At 36.6% G+C, this 19,744-nt stretch overlaps 1 protein-coding gene and 1 long non-coding RNA gene across 2 annotated transcripts in view; one reads left to right on the top strand and one right to left on the bottom strand.

Moving 5' to 3' along the window:
- The window catches only part of LOC126366817 (uncharacterized), a 190,228-nt gene that overhangs the window by 96,275 nt on the left and 74,209 nt on the right, over positions 1 to 19,744 (bottom strand). The window lies entirely within an intron of this gene.
- The window catches only part of LOC126366757 (uncharacterized), a 65,222-nt gene that overhangs the window by 13,117 nt on the left and 32,361 nt on the right, over positions 1 to 19,744 (top strand). Inside the window, exon 2 of the mRNA XM_050009997.1 lies at positions 2,493 to 2,898. Coding sequence (XP_049865954.1) covers positions 2,832 to 2,898 — 67 coding nt within the window. The 5' untranslated portion in view covers positions 2,493 to 2,831. The remainder of the gene's footprint in view (positions 1 to 2,492; positions 2,899 to 19,744) is intronic.

The following is a 19,744-nucleotide window of genomic DNA, read 5'->3' as shown; positions in this document are numbered from 1 at the left end:
GCTCGACCCCACAATAAAATACCGTAAGACATTATGCTGTGGAAGTAGCTGAAGTAGACAAGTCTAGCAGTGGGTACATCTGTGAGTTGTCGGATTCTTCTGACGGCATATGCTGCTGAACTTAGCTTGCCCGCTAGTGACACAATATGTGGGCCCCATTGAAGTTTTGAATCTACAGTAATTCCTAAGAAAACGGTGTGTTCAACAAAATCTAGTTTCTCGTCGTTAATTTTAATGTTATTATTTACTTTCTTTACGTTTGGTAGAACAAATTTAATACACTTCGTTTTCTTAGCATTTAGAACTAGGTTATTTACTGTAAACCAGCTTAGAACCTGCGACACAGCGCTGTTTGCTTCGTCAAGTTCCTCTAACTTTCTATCGATTTTAAATATCAACAATTATGTTTCCTTTGATAGTGCAGCTTTGACCAGTGCATGAAGATTAATGAATGCCATGTCTAAACACTATGATGTAATGACATCAAATAAAAAGAAATGTCATATTTATGGTGGAAGATACCTTAAGTTTGAGACTTATACTGTGTTTTCTTTTTTCATATTTCTATGTCGAATGAAAAGGCTTTATAAACAAGACTCACACAACAAGAATTCTCATATAAAGTCTCAGTCCTGGTATATCCAGGATAGAAAATATTTACGAATCAAATATAGAATAATAACAAGGCAAGAACATACATCACATCATACTTAAGTAGTACATGTTATGTTACGTGTTACATGTTAAATATAAATACGAACGAGGGATTTCTGGGAAATATAAATAGTATCTACAAGCGTGATTAGGGATTTCAAATAGCGAGGATAATCTTTACAGAATTTAAGTATAAATTGTTCTTTTTACCATAAACAAATTGTTTTCTGTTTTGTTCCCAAATCGCTGAAAACAGAATTAAGATAATGAGACGGCGATTTCCCTTCATAAAATGCGAATAAATTCATACAAAAAATGTTTTGACTTGCTTTTCGGTAGACAAAAGCTAAAAGCTTAATCAGCCCACTGCTTGTTAAAATTTAATACTGATTCTACTGTTAACACTGGTTTTAAATGGACGGATATTTAAATGATCATAAAACAGCTTTAATAAAGGCAATGATTGTTGTTATTGCCTAATTTACATTTTATAATAATAATTCGCATGGCGGTGTTATTAAATTTTCATTAAGGCCGCTAAATGAATTGGGTTTTACTGAAAGACAACATATTTAGGAGAATATTTATTGGGAACGATTATTGAAATGTAAAATTGGGATAAATAAGGGTCCTTCTAATGAATCCCGTGTGATTTCAAAGGACAATCGATTAAGCCGGGACAATCGGTAAACCCAGGTCCGAAGTCGCAGGTGGAAATTATGAAAGTCCGGGACTCGCTCGTAGCAACAAGGTTTAGCAATTAAAACGAAGCAATTGTTTAGAGATTTCTATCAAAATAGTATTAGAAAATGCGTAAGTCATATTGATTGAGTACACATCCGGTGGTTCCTGGAGAGCTAGAGCGGTCTAAATTGAAAGATTAAACTCGTCTGTGTCAATATGATAAGAGCGGGGAAAGGCCGAGGCTTTGACATAAATGTAAAATGCAAACAGCGCAGAGGCGGTCAGGCGAGGTGGTCGAATTGTATCAGCGACATCTGGTGTCCGTCGTCGCTCCGTGCCGTGTCTGCCAATCTCTGCAAATGTCTGCCAACCTCTGCAAGGTGCCTGCTGTTGCCGGCAAACACGTTTCACTGCAGCATACCTACTACAAATATAACTTACTGCAAGTTACTACGATTTTTCGATTTGAAAGCGAAGATACTTCTTCTGTACAAATACAGTTATTAAACGTTTTTGTCTCTTGTTGTATTGTCAAAATTGTAACAATATCATAACCATTATGTCATCGGACTCTATCGCTAACAAATAAGTAGAAATGATGCGCAAATAAGAAGAATAAAAATAGAACATGAGCTAGCATATCTTCGAACTTTCGATAACAACCAAAGAAATAACAGATGTAACTAAATAGTGGATACGTAAACTTTTGCTTTCACAGTAAGAATACTGATTATAACTCTTACAAACTTACTTGGTGGCATTTATTGTGGCTCTGCCAATAGAAGAGTTTAGTTTTATGAGATAATTTCTTTGGAATGCACTACTTTAACACTACCAAATGCATTGAGTAAAAGCATTGGAGATTCTTTATTCGTATATAAGTAGGAAGAAACAAAACGTATTTCAATTCTATTGTAGTTAAAAATAAACACATTTTAATTATCATTAAATACAATAATAAATGAATCGATATCAGATAATAATAAAATAAATAAGAAAATATAAATTTTATTGTAACTATAGTATTACGGTATTTTCTTTATGTACAATCCAGCAAGCTAGTGCAAAGCAATTTCCAGAGAGAATTTGATTTAATATAAAGTACTATTAAATGATATCATTGGAACATTACTAACCTCTTATCCGTCTTCCAGGAAACGTGCGAGGGTCAAGCGTGATAATGTACGTGTACGAGTTACGAACTATCCGGTATTAAGTGCCATTGATCACTATTCAGACAGTACCAGTGCCATTCGTGCTCCAGTGACAGTGCGGTGCTCGACCAGTTAGCAATAGCACCTGGGATATTGCTGACTGTTCATCTTCGGGAATTAAGTGGCACGGTTTGCATCAAGTGACGTCTCATCGTATGCATTAAGTGACGATTGAATAGTTTGCATCAAGTGACGATTGGGAGGTGTACTTTGTAGTCAAGGGCCGTGTCTGCATAGTGGACAAGTGTGATATGTGACAGGGTACGAACTGCTGGTGGAATGGAGACCGGAACCAGAGGGAGCCGCATCTTCGTGGCTTTCTTTGCTACTGTCTTCTGGGGAATGGGTGAGTTTTTACTTGATTTTTAATAAAAATAGTTTGAGTTCAACCATATTTTCTCCCAATATTAAGTGAAAATGTTATACAATGTCATTGCATGTAATACAAATTTAAAAAGGTGGAGTCAGATGACATTGTTTTAAAATATTGTTGTACTTACTTATTAATTTGATTATAAAATGAGGAGCTCGGTGGTGCAGCGGTAAATGCGGCGTTTGTTGAAGTTAAGCAACTTTCGCAAAGGCCGGTCTTAGGATGGGTGACCATAAAAAAAAGATTTCATCTCGAGCTCCTCCGTGCTTCGGAAGGCACGTTAAGCCGTTGGTCCCGGCTGCATTAGCAGTCGTTAATAACCACCAATCCGCACTGGGCCCGCGTGGTGGTTTAAGGCCCGATCTCCCTATCCATCCATAGGGAAGGCCCGTGCCCCTGTAGTGGGGACGTTAATGGGCCGGTGATGATGATTAATTCGATTATAAAATACGTAAGTGATATCAAAAAAGGTTGCAGTTGTCGTCTATTATAATAGGAATAAAAATACAAGTCAAGTAAACCATTCTCTCGTAGAAGGAACTATTACTAGCCAAAGAAAATAAAATTCAAGGTTGAGATTTTCATTTAAATGATCGTGCTCGTAGAGAGGATAGTAAATAAAACTGCATCTCTCTACAAAGAGACAGACGGACTCACGGAGTTAATATCCGATTTGAAAACCAATAAAGCTACTGGAGATAAGTTTAAATATTTAGGAGGGACGAAAAAAGAAAATATAGCCAAACCGTTTCTTTTTACGGACAGGAAACTCGATACGGCTAGGATTATTATTGTTATTCCGATAGCCGTTATCAGTCGCCATCGAAGCGTCAATTCAACGAAAAAGCTCCTCGAAATATCAAATACAACCCTGTCTCTTTTGTATTCCAAATCTTTTCTTGAATATCAATCAAATAATGAATCTTGCGTCTTCTTCATCTTGAATCAAAGCGTTTTGTAAGCTCTGCTGTTACAGGTCGTATTGCTCGCAATTTTCTATCATTTGATTACCCATCGATAGATCGCAGTCGACAAAGAATATCATAATGTAAGCAAATCGTCACAAAATGAAATTCTACTGCTTATTGCAAATCCGACAGAATAAAAGTCGTAACGTATCTATACTTTCAGCAATGCATAAAGGTAGGATTTCTGATAACGAAAGACAAAGAAGGTTTTTTTAACATAGCCTAAAGGTGTGTTTTGAGAACTAAAGAGTTTTAAAAAGTAGACTTATAGGTAGATAAGATTAGTAAGCGTCTATGTTACTGCCCGGGAAGCTTTTCACTCTGAATCTTGCTAGATAGCGAGCATATTTGTGAAACCTATACAGGGTGTTAGTGACATCGTAACGAAAACTTTGAGGGGTGGTTCAGGCCATGATTCTGAGTTGATATCAAGTACCGTCGCACAAGTATGGATTGGAAAATAATTAAAAAGAAAATAAAAATTTTCATGAATTTTTTGACACGAAATTCCACTTGATATCAACTCAGAATCATGGTCTGAACCATCCCCCTCAGTATTCGTTACGGTGTCACTAACACCCATACCTACTTATATGGCTACCGTATGTACTTGTACGGGGTGTAAGTGTCATCGTAACGAATACTGAGAGGGATGATTCATCTGATTATTTTGAGTTAATATCAAGTGGAATTTTCCATCGCAAAAGTATAGAATTGAAAATAATTTAAAAAAACTAAAAAAAAAAAAAAAAAAATTTTGCGACGGAAAATTCCACTTGATTTTAACTCAGAATCATTGTCTGAATCAACCCCCTCAGTATTCGTTACGATGTCACTAACACCCAGTATATGTTTTATTCTATACTGATTTCCGAACTTGAACATCTATTCAATGGCTAATTAATCCCAAGAGATGAAAATTTTCCTGCATGTTATAGATAGGTTTATTGAATTAGGCTTCTGTGAATTCTCATCAAGTTTAGTCACCATCCAATTGTCTTCGAGATTACTTTTCTATTCAATTAACGTCAACACTGAGACATTATTGTACTTTTCGGACCGAAGCGGAGCAATATATATTAGTTCTGGGAAAGAAGAAATTCTGAGTTGGAAATTCGTTTGGTTTTGTGAGGATGGTAGACACCATTGTTGATAGGTCATATATATAGTATTATGTTTGTTTGAAGATAAAGGGCCCAACAAAGTGTATATCACTACCGTTTATGTGGTCACGATTTCAATAAAAGATACTTATTTATCGAAATATTTAGATTATAAGTATACACACAAAGTCACACACGGTACTATAACCTGGAACCTGACAGAGGGTAGCAGTTTGTCAGTACTATTCAGAGGCAGATGACAGGAGTCCTAGTACGGCTTTGAAATATACTACTCTGGGCGCCATCCCACTTGAGTCAGAGTACTGCGGGGCGGAAGGCAAGAGGGAAACCACTACTCTATTTTTACCCACGACGGAACGGAGCAGTATATGCGTTTAGGGTGAGAGATGTTTGTGTGTGCGTTTGTGCAAAGTAACGTTACTACTTATCTTCTAAACTATTGATCCGATTTTGATGCGGTTTTCAATAACGGGTGTGTCTTTAATGAGTTCATGTTATTAGACAGGTTTCATGGCTGTAACACACTAGGGGGCGCCACAATATTAGTGTTTAGAATCAATATTATTCGAAACGCCTCTTCAATTTATAATAGCACTTTTATTTGCAATAGTTATTAGTTAATAGTTTTTGACAGGCGTTTTTTTTTCGTTTCCATTGATTACACGTAATTACGTCGAACACGGTGCTGTTTCATTGCTACCTAAATCTCTTAAAACTCAGTAAATGTCATATCAGGCATATTCAAGGTCCTTCGAGCCGGATTTCAGAGAAGATCATAATAAATAAATTGTGGATAAATTAATACGAAGTGATTGGCGAAGATTTAAGAAAAATCAAGATCGACTATAAGTGGCACGTGGATTGTGTGGTCAAGTGAATTAAATTCCTCCAATTAATCCTCATTTAATTCATAAAGTTGAACCCATCACTCAATAATCAGGTAGTATTAAGTAAAGCAGTGTTGTTAATTACGGTTAGTATAATTTTTATTACATTTATTACCCACGACGGAACGGAGCAGGTATATGCGTTTAGGGTGAGAGATGTTTGTGTATGCGTTTGTGCAAAGTAATGTTACCACCTATCTTTTAAACTATTGATCCGATTTTGAGGCGGTTTTCAATAACGGGTTTGTGCTTGATGAGTTCATGTTCTTAGATAGGTGTCATGGCTGTAACTCACTAGGGGGCGCCACAATATTAGTGCAAAATAATGTTGCAATATAATCAAAACGAAATGTCCGATTACAATACTGTTTTCAGCAATGTGTACGTGGTAGCTTAATGCATTTTCCCAAATAATAAAAATTACGTCTTTAACTCACTAAAGGGCGCTACAATATTAGTGAAAAATAGTATTGCAATAATATTAAAACGAATTGTCCAATTTCAATGCGGTTTTCAGCAATGGGTTCCTAGTTGATTGGTGCATGGTCTAAGATAAGTCTTATGATATTAACTCACTAGGGGGCGCTGCTATATTAGTGTGAAACGTTTATATTGCAATATTATTAAAATTAAAACGTATTGTCTGATTTCAATACGGAATTCAGGAATGAGTTCGTGGGTGATTGTGCATGTTCTCAGATGAGTGTTATAGAGGTAACTTTAAACAGAAAGCAACTGTATAATATTTAAAAAGGAACTTAATTATTATGTGGTAGGATGAATCACACTTATTGTTTTGCGAGATCTTACCTACACATTATATAAATTATAATTCGTATATTATACTCTCTTAAAAGTCTGAAATAAAATTAAGCTAAATTAAAAATTTTGAAATACCCACGACGGTAAAAATTTCATCGAAAAAGGATAAAATAACTCAAAACCCCCGACTTAACCCAATTATTATGTAACGAAATATTATAATAGACTTAAAAGTACTTTCTAAAAAAGAGTTGATATCTCGAGACATCGGTAATAGATATGTATACTTAAGTACCTAAACAATGAATATAGATGTTTACAGTTTTTTCCTAACGTGTCTGTTTCTCGAAGATATACTTAAATGTAACGATAATAATTTTACCATAATACTTAACCGAGGATTATCCGTCGGGGGCTGCCATTAACCCAGCTAAAGTTTTTCTAGTGACGTGAATACAATTATTGAAGAATTGTAGATGTTTAACGACGACATTAAATGCACTTATGAGTATGATTAAATTTTTGTTGAAATTTCATATAGAAAAGGCAGCCCCCGACGGATATTCCTCGGTTATGTATTATGGTAAAATTATTATCGCTACATGTAAATTTATTAGGGATATTAATGTAATTAAGAAAATATAATAAAATGTTAAAAAAAAAAATAAAGGTAAAAGGAATAACAAAAAAATGATTAAACATTTTAAACAGGTCACGAAGAATGCGTACCTATGGGAGGTATGTGACCTTACCTGTAATGGTCTGGTTTTCCCTTCGCGGGTTGGAAGGTTCGATAGTCAGTCGCTTATGTAAGCGGATCCTGTGAAAACGGAATAACACTACGGAGATAATGATTTTAATAATTTAAATAACTGGAAGCTATTGATTTTGTTTTTTAAATATTTTGCTGAATATGAACGAAAAGTGACATTATGAAGCCATTATCCTATATTATCACTAAAAGTGTAAAAAGACGTATCATTTAACTAATGACCTCGGTAAGTCAAACTCGTGCCGAGGTGTGGGGTAGGTAATATTATTATAATACCTCGAAGCGCGATGGCGGCTATGTACCTATACTGTACCGTTAAATAAAAACGCGATTCATTTTTGATTCAATTGTTTATTAATATATCCATACTAATATTACGTATAAATAGGTAAGTGTATGTGTGTCTGTCTGTTCGTTTGTCCGTCTTTCACGGAAAAACGGAGCGACGAATTGATTTTCAAGGTAGAAAGCTAAAATTACTTTTTAAGTAATAAAAAGAATCGTAACATCATGTTTTTTTTTAAATCAGCCCCCAAAACTCTTCAAAGAGCTCACCAAGTGTAATTAAAATATTAATTATAAAGTGATGTTCTACTTTGATAACAATAACGTAGTAACGGAAATCGTCGATACCGTGAATATTAAACGCGATTATTTATATAAAAAAAAGTATTTTTCCCACCTTAATTTGAGTTGTAACGAAAAGCAACTAAACGAACACCTTTACCCTTTTACTGAAAAAAAAAAACCTAGGACAAGGCTAATTCCCCGACCAGCTTAATGTCTGTCGTTTTAGTGCATGTAATATCATCATCATTGGCCACAACATCTATCGTAGATGATTCTTGCAGCACTTGTGAGTCTACGGGTTCCCGCAGCGCCGCCGATGGCTATAGAGCCCTATAGCAGCGTGGCATTTCTTGTCACATCGTTCGCACACAAAACGCGACTTCTCTCGTCTCATGTAATATAGGTTAACTGAATCCAATATTACCTTATTGTACTTTATACATATACCCATCACGTATACAACATTATATAAGGAATTTCTATAAAGCTTGTTCTATGGCCGAGTACTTATATATAAGCAATAATACGGACAGATGTGCCCTATTAGCAGCCGTCATGATGCTTTTTTTTATCGTTTGCTAAGGTCGATTGACGGTTTATCGACGTCTCCCGGAGATTATTCGAACCCGCGGCTCCCGTGCTGCCCCGGCTTCCGTCGTCACCGGAGAAGCGACGGGAGCCACCGGGAATTTGGGGCCTGGGTTATGATGCTATTGAACCAAATTTCAAAAAGTACTTCACCTACTTTAATCCTTGTTGTTTGACTTCTTCCACTATTTAAGGCCGGATTCAATAAAATGAGCTACCACTTCAGTAGTAATTAAACCAAACCAAATATAAACTCTATTAAGGTCCTTCATTAAAAATCTTATTAACCTTTAAAGTTTCATTTCCTTTAAAAAATAGCCTCAACGAGCTCATTCAGAGGTCAAATTCGATTTGTCCATAACCAGGGCCGTAACGACATTCTTTATAGCTTGATGCACATGGAGGCGGCACCGGAGCCATCCGGTACTGTTATGCGATTCTTTAAAAACATCGCTGTCCGTTTCATTGTTCTGTCGATGAACCAAAAACGACGAACTGGTTTATATCTTCAAAGAAAAGTGTCAAACTGGTTCACCTTTAGAGTAGTTTCACCTGAAGCCGCGACCACTGGCGTCGATTCCACGGTACTATTATGCCAAATCACACTGCAATTCCTTTGTAATGTTCAAGTTTGTATCCACTCGAATGAGTGAATACATAGAAATTCGTTTATATCGCACGTCACCATGCGACCTCCCAGTTCCGATCCACATATCGACGCCTGGCTGCAAAATGATGATGATTTCCATTCTCTTATATTAGACCGATTATTTCGTAGTTTCATCTGGACAGTTTCCCGGGAGTTTGAAAGTAAATTTTGACATGCTCTTTTCGAAGTTCAATCAATCAATATTTCTTTATTGCACAAAGATATAAGTAAAGGACATGTACAAGCAAATAAAATACACACAATAGGCAGCCTTATAGCTAAAGAGTAATTTCTGCCAGGCCTTAGGGTGAAAGAACTTTATGTATTTGTGAAGTTGAAATTTACCACCTAGTATCGTTACCAATCGCGCCACAATATTAGTATAAAATGGCGGAAGTTAGCTATAACAACACATACTCTGTAAAAATTATAACTGGAGACCAATTACAGGTCCAAAATCAAAAACGGTTTTCCACTCTACGCACTGTATCTAAAGAACACCATCTCTCTAACATTATCCCGTTTTTCACAGGATCTGCTTACCTAACCTGAACATATTTTTATAGGTCCGGTTTTTTTACAGAAGCGACTTCCTCTTTTACCCAACCCGAAGGGAAAACCAGCCCAATGCAGGTTTGGAGGTATGTACCTCCAGGACGCATTTCTCGGGAACGTGGGTTTCCTCACGATATTGGCTTTCACTGCTGAGCACGTGATAATCATGTATGATCCAAACATGGATTCGATTGGTTTAGGCCCGTGCTGGGATCGAACCAACTGGGCTACCATGGCTAATCTCAAGGGTGCGTATCTCAAAAACGCTAATATATTAAATATGGCCGAAGATCAACCGGATTAATGACGACGTCTTAAATGACTCGACTAAAATGCTGAAGAAGAATTACATTTAAAACCAGTCTGTTGCCTTCAACTAGCCTACTGAAAACTTTCCGTAATTTTGAGTTTTCAACGCCAGAGTGACTGGCATTTAGTAGGTTCCTAGATAGCCATCTTAAACCTCAATGTCATTTATTTAAAAATATTTTTATCAACATCGATCGTACATAGATAACACTGTTATATTGGCCACTCATTGATCACACGAAGGCACGAATGTGTCACCTGACAGACAATAAGTATCGACTTACTATTAATGATTAGATAGACAGTGTTTTTTCTCCATAAATGATTCTAATACATAACTGTATAAAGATAAATGAGTTGTACATGAAATGACAAATTGTTCAGTAATGATAAATTTGATAAATACTACGTTATTGTGGTGCTATGCGCCTTCGTCTCGTACGCTATCTATCTGATTGCGGCCCTGTCGATTTCAAAGATTTAACTTACAAAAGAACCTTTCATTCGTTATAATGAAAGAATGAAGTCGTCAGGTGGAATGCCTTTTCAATTAATAAAAGTTTGGCTTTTAATGAGTGTACGAAGTACTTCGAAAGGTTGGACATAATAAAGATAGTAATTACACCTTGCTACGTGGTATTTACCTAGAGTTATTAATATTTAATGTTGTTTACATTAAGTAAACCTCTCCTGTGGGGCAGTTATTATTATACAAGGGTGATAATTACGTAATTAAAGCATCTGGCTCGGGTAATTACACTGTGATGATTACCCCATCGGTTCTACCAACGTGTCGCTACAGTGTTGCCATCATTAAAACCCACGCGGCCGCGCTTCGTTTGTTTACCGTAAATATTAAGTACAGAATAATAGCACCTGATAGATTTTTCTGGTATTTTTATATGAGCGCGTTTTATGGCTGCAGACATGAGCCATGTCAGGGGCCTTTGGCGGCTCACTAATAACCCTGACACCAGGGTTGATGAGGTTGGTATTCCACCTTACAACCTGCAACCTGCTGCAGAGTGGGCTCTATGCTATTATAAACATACAAAATTAATAACTATCCTTTCTACTATCTATTCGTTCAGCACTTATGCTATCGGTCCACTAGGGTCGATTAATTCGTTCAAGTATAATCCTCTCAACGATGCCCGGAGCCGAGGTTCGCGCCCAACTGGCACCCTCAGGCCTGTTGGCTTACATTTTGTACCAGATGAGAGCCCTCAGCGCTCTCCATTTGTCGGGCCAAGTAGTTAATTCAATTTGCGGTATATCTACAATAATTCACGTCAAAAATATCTATTCTTTGCATCACAAATGGCAAGGCGGTCGCTAGCCACGCATTGTAAACCTGAAATGTTGGACTGTACCTAACACAACTTTTTTGATCTAATTTGACCTAGTTTTATGTTTGTATTTTAATTTAATAAATCAGTACGTTTTATTTAGAATAAGCCGTATTCATTCAAAGAATATTTTGTATTTCTGTGCGAATTACAAAACTGCAGAGACAAGTAGTTGGGTCTTGTGTTAGGTAACCTTACATAACTCTTAGTACGTAATGGGGAAAACTTAGCAAGAAGGATATACATACCATGGTATAAGAAGACCAGGTATGCTCAAACGTGACAGCTAACATTTCAAGGTTACCCCAGCTGACGTCATCCCGCCGTGCGTTGCCATTTCGTAAAAAAAAATTACCCTCGTCCAATGTTTTTATATTTACTTAGCAAGGAAATTTTGAACTTTAGTAAAAGATTTACTTACAGTCTTAATTAAATATATTAGTCAGTAATTCACTTAATTTTCAATAATAAAATTTACGTTCTTGGAATATTGGAGATACCAATTTAATGGTAACACTTCCGTCATCAATGGGTTAGCAATGGCCGCTAGTCATAGGATTGAGCATACCTGGTTTTCTTATACCATGATATACTAAAGTACTTTGTGTTCTAATGTAGAGATAGGATACACCTGTGATAAACACGGTGACATATATATTATTCAACAGCTAGGTAGGTACGTCCGTAATCAACATCAATTGACACTGACTAGTAAGAATTGAATGCTTCCTGTCCAGAAGTGACTGTAATATCACACTAATGGCTACAACAACACAACAAGGGTTAATTTACTTCTAGAAAGACGATTATATATCTCCGCATAAGGTGATATAAACTAAAGTCCGCTGTAAGTTTACCCTGTTTGCGTAAGTTTTTTAGGCTTTTCTATTATTTAGGTGTTACTGTTTTCTTAGGGGAGATGTTCTTGCAGAAATGCCTATTTATATATTACACAAGTATAAAATATATAACTACGAGTACTCCTTAATTAAACGAGAGACTCTTATAGATATAATTCATTATTTTGTGAAGGTTATCTAAATAAGCGATTCCGTACGTAAGTATTCTTTTGTCAACTACCTATAGGGGGACTTTTCCTTTGATTTTATACCCAGATCGGTCATTCGAAATAATTCGAAATATTATAAGTGATCAAAAGTTTTAAAGGTCGACCTATTTACTAAAAAAATATCCGATTGGTTGGTATAAACTTTAAGATACTTATATATTTTATAACGTGTTTATTGTAGACTTGCCGCATATGACATTAATTACTTCGGGAGCGCTGAGGCTCTCACCCCGTACAAAATTTAAGACAACAGGCTTAAGGGCGCCTAACTGGGTGCGAACTTTTGCTCAGGACATCGTCTGAGAGGAATATATTTGAAAGAATTATTCGAGCTTAGCTAGCGGTAAGCGCTGAATGAGGGAAAGCGGGAACCATGCCGGCGGGATCGGTATCGGGGTCCTGAAGTATTTGTCGTTGCGATTGACCGCCTCTGTGGCTAGAGTAATCGGAAACGGTCAGGAATAGTCAGGATCGTATATTACGTCCTTCGACTTTAACATATGAAAGTCACACATACTGTATTGTTTATTCATAGAGACGATATATTTGTTTAATTAAGGAAAGATTAGTATCGCCTACATTAGTAGCACGCGCGCTTGCATGAAAACTAAAACAATAGAGAGTATGTACTGTTTCGCAGAATATCATATCCAATGTTGGTAATTAAGTAATAATAATATACTTAATGTAACTTTATTTTTTTTTTGACGTGACTTATTTTAGATTTGCAGCAAATGGATACTTGGCCGGGCTCGCACCCGGTACAAAATTTAAGTCAACAGACCTGAGGGTGCCCAGTTGGGCGCGAACCATGGTTCAGGGCGTTCGTCTGAGAGGATAATATTTGAAAGATTTAATCGACCCTAGTGGGTGGACCCTAGTGGTGGTAATAAAAGAGAAGGTGCAGGTCGTGTCGTATCGGGAGGTGAAGGTTTTGGCGGGAAGAAGAGAGGAATGGCGGTTACTCCACCGACAAGAGCGCAGCTCTTAAATAGAGAGAGAGAGTGGGTCGATAACGATAAGCGCCGAATGAGGGAAAACGTCAATCACGCCGGCGGGTTGGTATCGGGGTTCTGAAGTGTTTGTTGTCGCGAGCTGATTGGCCGCCTCTACGGCTAAATATTTCTCACCAAAAGTACATTTATGTATTCGTAGCGAGCGTAGTTCGTTTCAATATGCTAATTTTGTGCATACCTATAGAATTCGATATAGTCTTGAAAAATTACCATATAGTAAGAATGTCTCTTAGTCTTATTTATGTGGAAAGACATAATGGAAATTTTCCTTTAAAAAATGTTAGGTATGTAGGTATTTATGTTATTATGTTGGTATTTATTTCATTGCAGGGAGTAAGCGTCTCTGTAACTACCTCAGTTTTACTTAAAAGCGCAGTTCTTGCACAATCCTTTTTATCTAGCAGTCTCTTTAGATAAAGTAAAGTAGCTATCTAGGTATCTTGCTGTTCCGTTTAGACACTCGTCTCATTGTTAACGAATAGCGTATAGGGTAGAAAATAAGTAACAAGGGTTTTAACACGTAGCAAACGTAAAAAAAAAACATTAAATTAAACTACTAAACTGCATTTGTATCTGTGTAATATTAGAACAAGTTGTAGAAGTCATGTTGAATAAAATTAATCTATAATAACAACACACTCTCTCTCTCTCTCTCTCTCTCTCTATAGTACTGACTTCTAGAGTAATAATAACAACCAGAGTTATGAGGGTTCAAAAAATCGGGGAAGCGTTTCGAGAAAAGTAGGTAGTGCCTGCCCTTGCGCTTCGCTTTGCTCGTCTTGGCGGGGGTACTGCCGTGCCCCCAGATTACTTTAGTATTTTTCATAACAATGTGTTAGATATGATAGTTCTTGTCGTAAAAACAATTGAGTGGAGTGTCCTAGTTTAAAACATAAGCATGACTCACGACTATATCCCAATTGGGGTAGTCAGTGCTACCATCAAGATGAGCTAAGTATCCCACTTCATCAAGCTTTCTGTTAGACAAACGTGATAGGTGGTGAGCCGTATCGCCGTCAATAAAGGATCCTTGTTTACGATTGTATCTTTTTCATTTAGATGTGCATTATTATGACATTTGTAGGAGTATTTCTAGGTAATGTACTGAAGCGGAAATTAAATAATTGTTTTCCGTAAAGCCTGATTTAATAAAGGAAAATACGTACTTGATCATCTGTCGCTTTCCCGCTGTTAGTGAGACAAGAACTTTCAAAGCTCGTATCCCAGTTCAATCTCCAGTGTTACTGCTCTCAGACAATGCCATTTAGCACATAGAGTACTATATACGCGGAAAATTAAAATCGCAAGGTTTCTTTAAGTAAATACCGGAACATTCCATATGCATAACTGGTCCCGAAGGTTATGACGTGGCGTGAATATAGGTTTGCTTAATTATGCTTATAATAATATTATGTATGATGTTCACAGCATACTACAGCTGTTTTTGATGCCACTGATCTTCTTCTATCTTGTGGGTTGTGAGGTGAATTACCAACCTCATCAACCCTGGTGTCAGGGTTACAATTGAGCCGCCAAAGGCCCCTGGCATGGCTCATGTAACGACTATTTACATCAGTAAGTAGTAACCGGGACCAACGGGTTAACGTGCCTTCCGAAGCACGGATCATCTTACTTTCGGACAACAGGTGATCAGCCTGTAATGTCCCAACCAAACTAGGGATCACAAAGTGATTTTTGTGATATATCACCACCGGAATTCGAACCCGGGACCTCCTGATCGTGAGCTCAACGCTCAACCACTGGATCACGAAAACCGTTACCATTGCCACTGATGTTTTCTGTTCATATTGATAACGATAAAGATAGGTGTAAAGATTTAAACAAAATTAAAATGAAATTAAATAGTGTTTGAGTATAATACAATCCGATTGTAGGTGACGATGCAGCTTTGGCGGAGCGTAGTGGGCGGAATATACAGATTGTGGCAGGCTATTAAAGCCTTTACCTGTTGTGCTGTAAAAAGAAAGCAAAGCTGAGGAGGTTTTCCGCCTGAGAAAGCGGAATACTTTTATACCGCCATTATTATGTGCTACGAAAATGTAATATGTTATTTAGAACTACAATCTTCATCTTTGAAACAATGTAGATTTCGACTAACAAGATCATTTCTTTACTAGCGTCATAGTTTAATTATTATGTTACGGGCTGGTGGTTTAACAACAGTTTCTTTTTGCCTCAAAGCTGTAAACTGCAACTTGTCTGAACAGTTGTTAGTCTAACTCACTCCGTTTAGAATTAAGGTTAATCTATGTAAAAGAAAATAGCGTTTGTGGAGACGCCTTGCAGTGAATCGTCAAACCTCGGCAGTGGTGGTGTAATGTCACTTAATGTAAAAATACTGTCATAACTCTTTTGCTAGCAACACACCTATTGTCACCTATGCTATAGTATCATAGCTATCATTATATATACAGGGTGTTAGTGACATCGTAACGAAAACTTTGAGGGATGATGCAGGCCCTAATTTTGGGTTGATATCAAGTAAAATTTTCCGTCGCAAAAGTATTGAACGCAAAATAAATTAAAAAACACAAACATTGTCATGAATTTTCCGACAGTAAATTCCACTTGATTCAATCATGGTCTGAATCATCCCCCTCAGTATTCGTTACGATGTCACTTACACCCTGTACAAGTACATACAGATAGCCGTACAAGTAGGTATGGGTGTTAGTGATACCGTAACGAAAAGTATGTAACGGAAAATAATAATAATAAAAAAAAAACTAATAAATATCATGAGTTTTGCGACGGAAAATTCCACTTGATATTAATTCAGAGTCATGGTCTGAATCATTTCCCTTAGTATTCGTTACGATGTCACTAACAACCTGTATAATGATAGCTATGTTATTCTTGGTTTTTAATGTCAAAAATACAGACATAGGTAGTGATTATATTATATTTATATAATTATGTCACCTCCGTTTCAACATGTCCATTAATGGAATGTTAATAGGCAGAATCTTTATTTGAAATAGTTTTTTGGACATTACAGATTACATAACCTTAAACGTTAAAGGACAGGAAATATTGGCGCCAAACTTATTGATATCGCGTAAAGTGTCCGCATGATTGATCGATGTTCCTCACTCTTTTCAAATCGGTGAATGGCGTTCACATTCCTATACGACTTGTTTAGCTTTCAAGTGATTTTTGCGTTGAATTGCAAGGGACAACAAAATATGCCGCGTCATTATATTAAGGCTATTCCAAACTTATCGACGGAGAAGCGTCCCTTTGGACCATATCGGAGCCAGATTTCGTAGCCGGTTTCGACATGGGAAACGAATATCTCGTTTCGAAGCTGGTTTTGAAACGGGAATAAAACAGTTCTGTTTCGAAATTGGCTTCTTAGAGAGTTCTTCTGAGAGTAAGATAATCCCATTTCGTAGCTATGAAATGTTACGAAGAACCGCCTCACCATATAGTCTTACACCTTATGGAGCTGACTGAAATTGGCTAGTATTTTGTAGGATCGGCGTAACTGCCCTAGTACCGGTTGTACATTCAGAAACAAATCCAGTCTCATGCAAGACAGAAAAAGTATATACGGGGTGTTAGTGACATCGTAACGAATACTGAGGGGGATGATTCAGACCATGATTCTGAGTTCATATCAAGTGGAATTTTCCGTCGCAAAATTCATGATTTTTTTTTTAGTTTTTTTAAATTATTTTCAATTCTATACTTTTGCAATGAAAAATTCCACTTGATATTAACCCAGAATAATTAGCTGAATCATCCCCCTCAGTATTCGTTACGATGTCACTTACACCCCGCACAAGTACATACTGTAGCCATACAAGTAGGTATGGGTGTTAGTGACACCGTAACGAATACTGAGGGGGATGATTCAGACCATGATTCTGAGTTGAAATCAAGTGGAATTTTCAGTCGAAAAATTCATGAAAATTTTTGTTTTTAAGTTATTTTCTGTTCCATACTTTTGGGACGGAAAATTCCACTTGATATCATCTCAGAGTCATGGTCTCAATCATCCCTCAAAGTTTTCGTTACGATGTCACTAACACCCTGTATATACTATATACTATACACTATATAGGCGATCCTGATGTTGACGGCAACCGATAATTATATCGAGAAGAAGATAAGTAAGAGGAGAAGTCATCATTTACTTTTAATTATTACGATTTATTTCAGCCATAATTTAATTATTTTTAATAAATATTTATATTAATTAATGTAGATATAAATGTCATACTTCCTATTAAAGAAAAATGAACTGTACGTTCGTGATTAAAATATGTGTTAAAGAAGCTGATTGATTGGATAATATGGTTCACACACACATTTACACAGAAAAGATACCATTGTAACTACCTCCTACCTTATATAGTACTCAAACACTCCACCTTCAAACAGATAAGAAGTGGTAAAGGATTTGGACGGAAGGAAATCTGACGACCTGATAACATAATGCAACCAGAAAGAGGTGTAATTTATTAGACACCTTTCGGTAGCTAAAATGGAATTAGATTATTTAGTCGATTTATATATGTAGTTCAAATAAATAAACAGTTGAAATCAAGGAATCCTTATTTTCAGCTTTTCCGTAGTATGGTAATAAAAATGGCATGACCAACTGCCATTATATTGAAATTGTACTGCGTGGTAAAATATCACTATCTTTATTTTTGTACAAAACGAATATTCATTTGTTTAAATGTTCTGTTAGTTGTCGACATATAACCATCTGTCACAAAGCAGTTACTTATACTCAATAGACATATTCGAGGTTCTTTATTTATGTATTTATTTATATCAGGTAACAAAGACCCGTAAAATATATCATCATTATCATCATCAGCCCATTAACGTCCCCACTACTGGGGCACGGGCCTTCCCTATGGATGGATAGGGAGGTCGGGCCTTAAATCATCACGCGGGCCCAGTGCGGATTGATGGTTATTAACGACTGCTAATGCAGCCGGGACCAACGGCTTAACGTGCCTTCCGAAGCATGGAGGAGCTCGAGATGAAAACTTTTTTTTTGTCGTCACCCATCTTATGACCGGCCTTTGCGAAAATTGTAAAATATATACCTTAACGTAAAATACATATTTAATATTATAAACACAAACAAAGTCGGCACTTATTGTTTTTGTTACCTAATTGAAAACACAAGACAAAGACTCAACCTACTTTGAAAAATCATCAATCTTCATCTAGCTATACGGTTACGTATTCTGTACGTTAGATATGACCTAAATTAGTACTTAGCAGTTTTACCAACATTAAGACATTAAGTTTTACATATCTACCATTCTCTAGTTAACCTAGTTAGGGTTCCGTGGCCTAATGGCAAAAAACGGAACCCTTATAGATTCGTCATGTCTGTCCGTCCGTCCGTCCGTATGTCACAGCCACTTTTCTCCGAAACTATAATAGCTATACTGTTGAAACTTGATAAATATGTGTATTCTGTGAACCGCATTAAGATTTTTACGCAATGATAGAAAAAGAAAACAATAAATTTTGGTGGTGGGACATAGAACTGAAATTCAAAAAAATGTTTTTCATCAAACCCATACGTGTGGGATATCTATGGATAGGTCTTCCAAAATGGTATTGAGGTTTCTAATATCATTTTTTTCTAAACTGAATAGTTTGCGCGAGAGACACTTCCAAAGTGGTAAAATGTGTCCCCCCCACCCCCTATAACTTCTAAAATAAGAGGAGGATAAAACTAAAAATATATATGATGTAGATTAGCATGCAAACTACCAACGAAAATTGGTTTGAACCAGATCTAGTAAGTAGTTTTTTTTTAATACATCATAAATCGTAAACCGTAATTTACTTTTCATTCAATCAATCAACTTAACTGTTACGGAACCCTTCATGGGCGAGTCCGACTCGCACTTGGCCGCTTTTTTATTTTTCTTATTCGACGTGAGTAGTATATCTAACCTGCTCGTAAGATGCACGTTGAATTTGACTTGAGAGATGAATAGTCTGACTATGCCGCTGGAAAGGCAAAATTACGTAAGCGCCAAAATATCCTAAAATAGTAGTCCATAATTATTATGATTATGTATTGCCAGAAATTGAATTGTTCTTTATCCACAACTTTATAATTAGGTACTTTCGTAAAATACTCAGCCCATGTCAGTGAAATTATAATAAACTTCAGGACCCGTCTAGTTCCTATCCGTT

This window comes from Pectinophora gossypiella, chromosome 5 (assembly GCF_024362695.1).
Source record: "Pectinophora gossypiella chromosome 5, ilPecGoss1.1, whole genome shotgun sequence".
Classification (NCBI taxonomy): domain Eukaryota; kingdom Metazoa; phylum Arthropoda; class Insecta; order Lepidoptera; family Gelechiidae; genus Pectinophora; species Pectinophora gossypiella.
The sequence above is the reverse complement of the archived record's forward strand: the minus strand, read 5'-3'. Positions and strand labels throughout refer to the sequence as shown.